This window comes from Mandrillus leucophaeus, unplaced genomic scaffold (assembly GCF_000951045.1).
Source record: "Mandrillus leucophaeus isolate KB7577 unplaced genomic scaffold, Mleu.le_1.0 Scaffold43, whole genome shotgun sequence".
Lineage (NCBI taxonomy): Eukaryota > Metazoa > Chordata > Mammalia > Primates > Cercopithecidae > Mandrillus > Mandrillus leucophaeus.
In genome coordinates this window covers 1,435,615-1,436,879 of record NW_012104587.1, presented here as the reverse complement: position 1 = coordinate 1,436,879, position 1,265 = coordinate 1,435,615, and the positions used below count along the sequence as shown (strand labels likewise).

The 1,265-nt window shown below is 48.9% G+C and overlaps 2 protein-coding genes across 2 annotated transcripts in view; both read left to right on the top strand.

Moving 5' to 3' along the window:
- The window catches only part of AHNAK (AHNAK nucleoprotein), a 139,520-nt gene that overhangs the window by 27,572 nt on the left and 110,683 nt on the right, over nt 1-1,265 (top strand). The gene's annotated exons all lie outside the window — the stretch shown is intronic.
- LOC105549040 (neuroblast differentiation-associated protein AHNAK-like) overlaps nt 1-1,265 on the top strand; it is a 15,610-nt gene that overhangs the window by 3,916 nt on the left and 10,429 nt on the right. The window contains exons 3-4 of the mRNA XM_011993371.1: nt 1-730; nt 764-1,265. The exon at nt 1-730 is cut by the window's left edge and continues 1 nt beyond it. Coding sequence (XP_011848761.1) covers nt 1-730; nt 764-1,265 — 1,232 coding nt within the window. The remainder of the gene's footprint in view (nt 731-763) is intronic.

The following is a 1,265-nucleotide window of genomic DNA, read 5'->3' as shown; positions in this document are numbered from 1 at the left end:
AAAGTGGACGTTGATGTCCCAGATGTGGATGTTCAAGGCCCAGACTGGCACCTAAAAATGCCCAAAGTGAAAATGCCCAAGTTCAGCATGCCTGGTTTTAAAGGAGAGGGCCCAGAAGTGGATGTGAACCTGCCCAAGGCTGACCTTGACGTCTCAGGACCCAAGGTGGACATTGATGTTCCAGATGTGAATATCGAAGGTCCAGATGCGAAACTGAAGGGCCCTAAGTTCAAGATGCCTGAGATGAACATCAAAGCCCCCAAGATCTCCATGCCTGACTTTGATTTGCATCTGAAAGGCCCCAAGGTGAAGGGCGATGTGGATGTTTCCCTTCCTAAAGTGGAAGGCGACCTCAAGGGCCCAGAAGTTGACATCAAGGGCCCCAAAGTGGACATCGACGCCCCTGATGTGGATGTTCAAGGCCCAGACTGGCACCTGAAGATGCCCAAGGTGAAAATGCCCAAGTTCAGCATGCCAGGATTCAAAGGGGAGGGCCCAGATGTGGATGTGAACCTGCCCAAGGCTGATATTGACATCTCTGCCCCCAAAGTGGACATTGATGCCCCTGATGTCAGTATTGAAGGTCCAGATGCAAAACTGAAGGGCCCAAAGTTCAAGATGCCAGAGATGAACATCAAGGCCCCGAAGATCTCCATGCCTGACCTTGACTTTAACTTGAAGGGCCCCAAAGTGAAGGGTGATGTGGGTGTCTCTCTACCCAAAGTGGAAGGTGATCTCAAGGGCCCTGAAATTGACATAAAAGGCCCCAGTTTGGACATGGACACCCCTGATGTCAATATTGAAGGTCCGGAAGGAAAACTGAAGGGGCCCAAATTTAAGATGCCTGAGATGAACATCAAAGCCCCCAAGATCTCCATGCCTGACTTTGACTTGCATCTGAAAGGTCCAAAAGCAAAGGGCGATGTGGATGTTTCACTACCTAAGCTGGAAGGTGATCTGAAAGGGCCAGAGGTAGACATCGAAGGTCCTGAAGGGAAGCTCAAAGGTCCCAAGTTTAAGATGCCTGATGTTCATTTCAAAACCCCACAAATCTCCATGAGTGACATTGATTTGAATTTGAAAGGACCTAAGATAAAAGGAGATATGGACATTTCTGTTCCTAAACTGGAAGGAGATCTGAAAGGTCCCCAAGTGGATGTCAAAGGCCCTAAAGTGGACATTGACACTCCTGATATTGACATTCATGGTCCAGAAGGGAAACTGAAGGGCCCCAAATTTAAAATGCCTGACCTGCACCTCAAGGC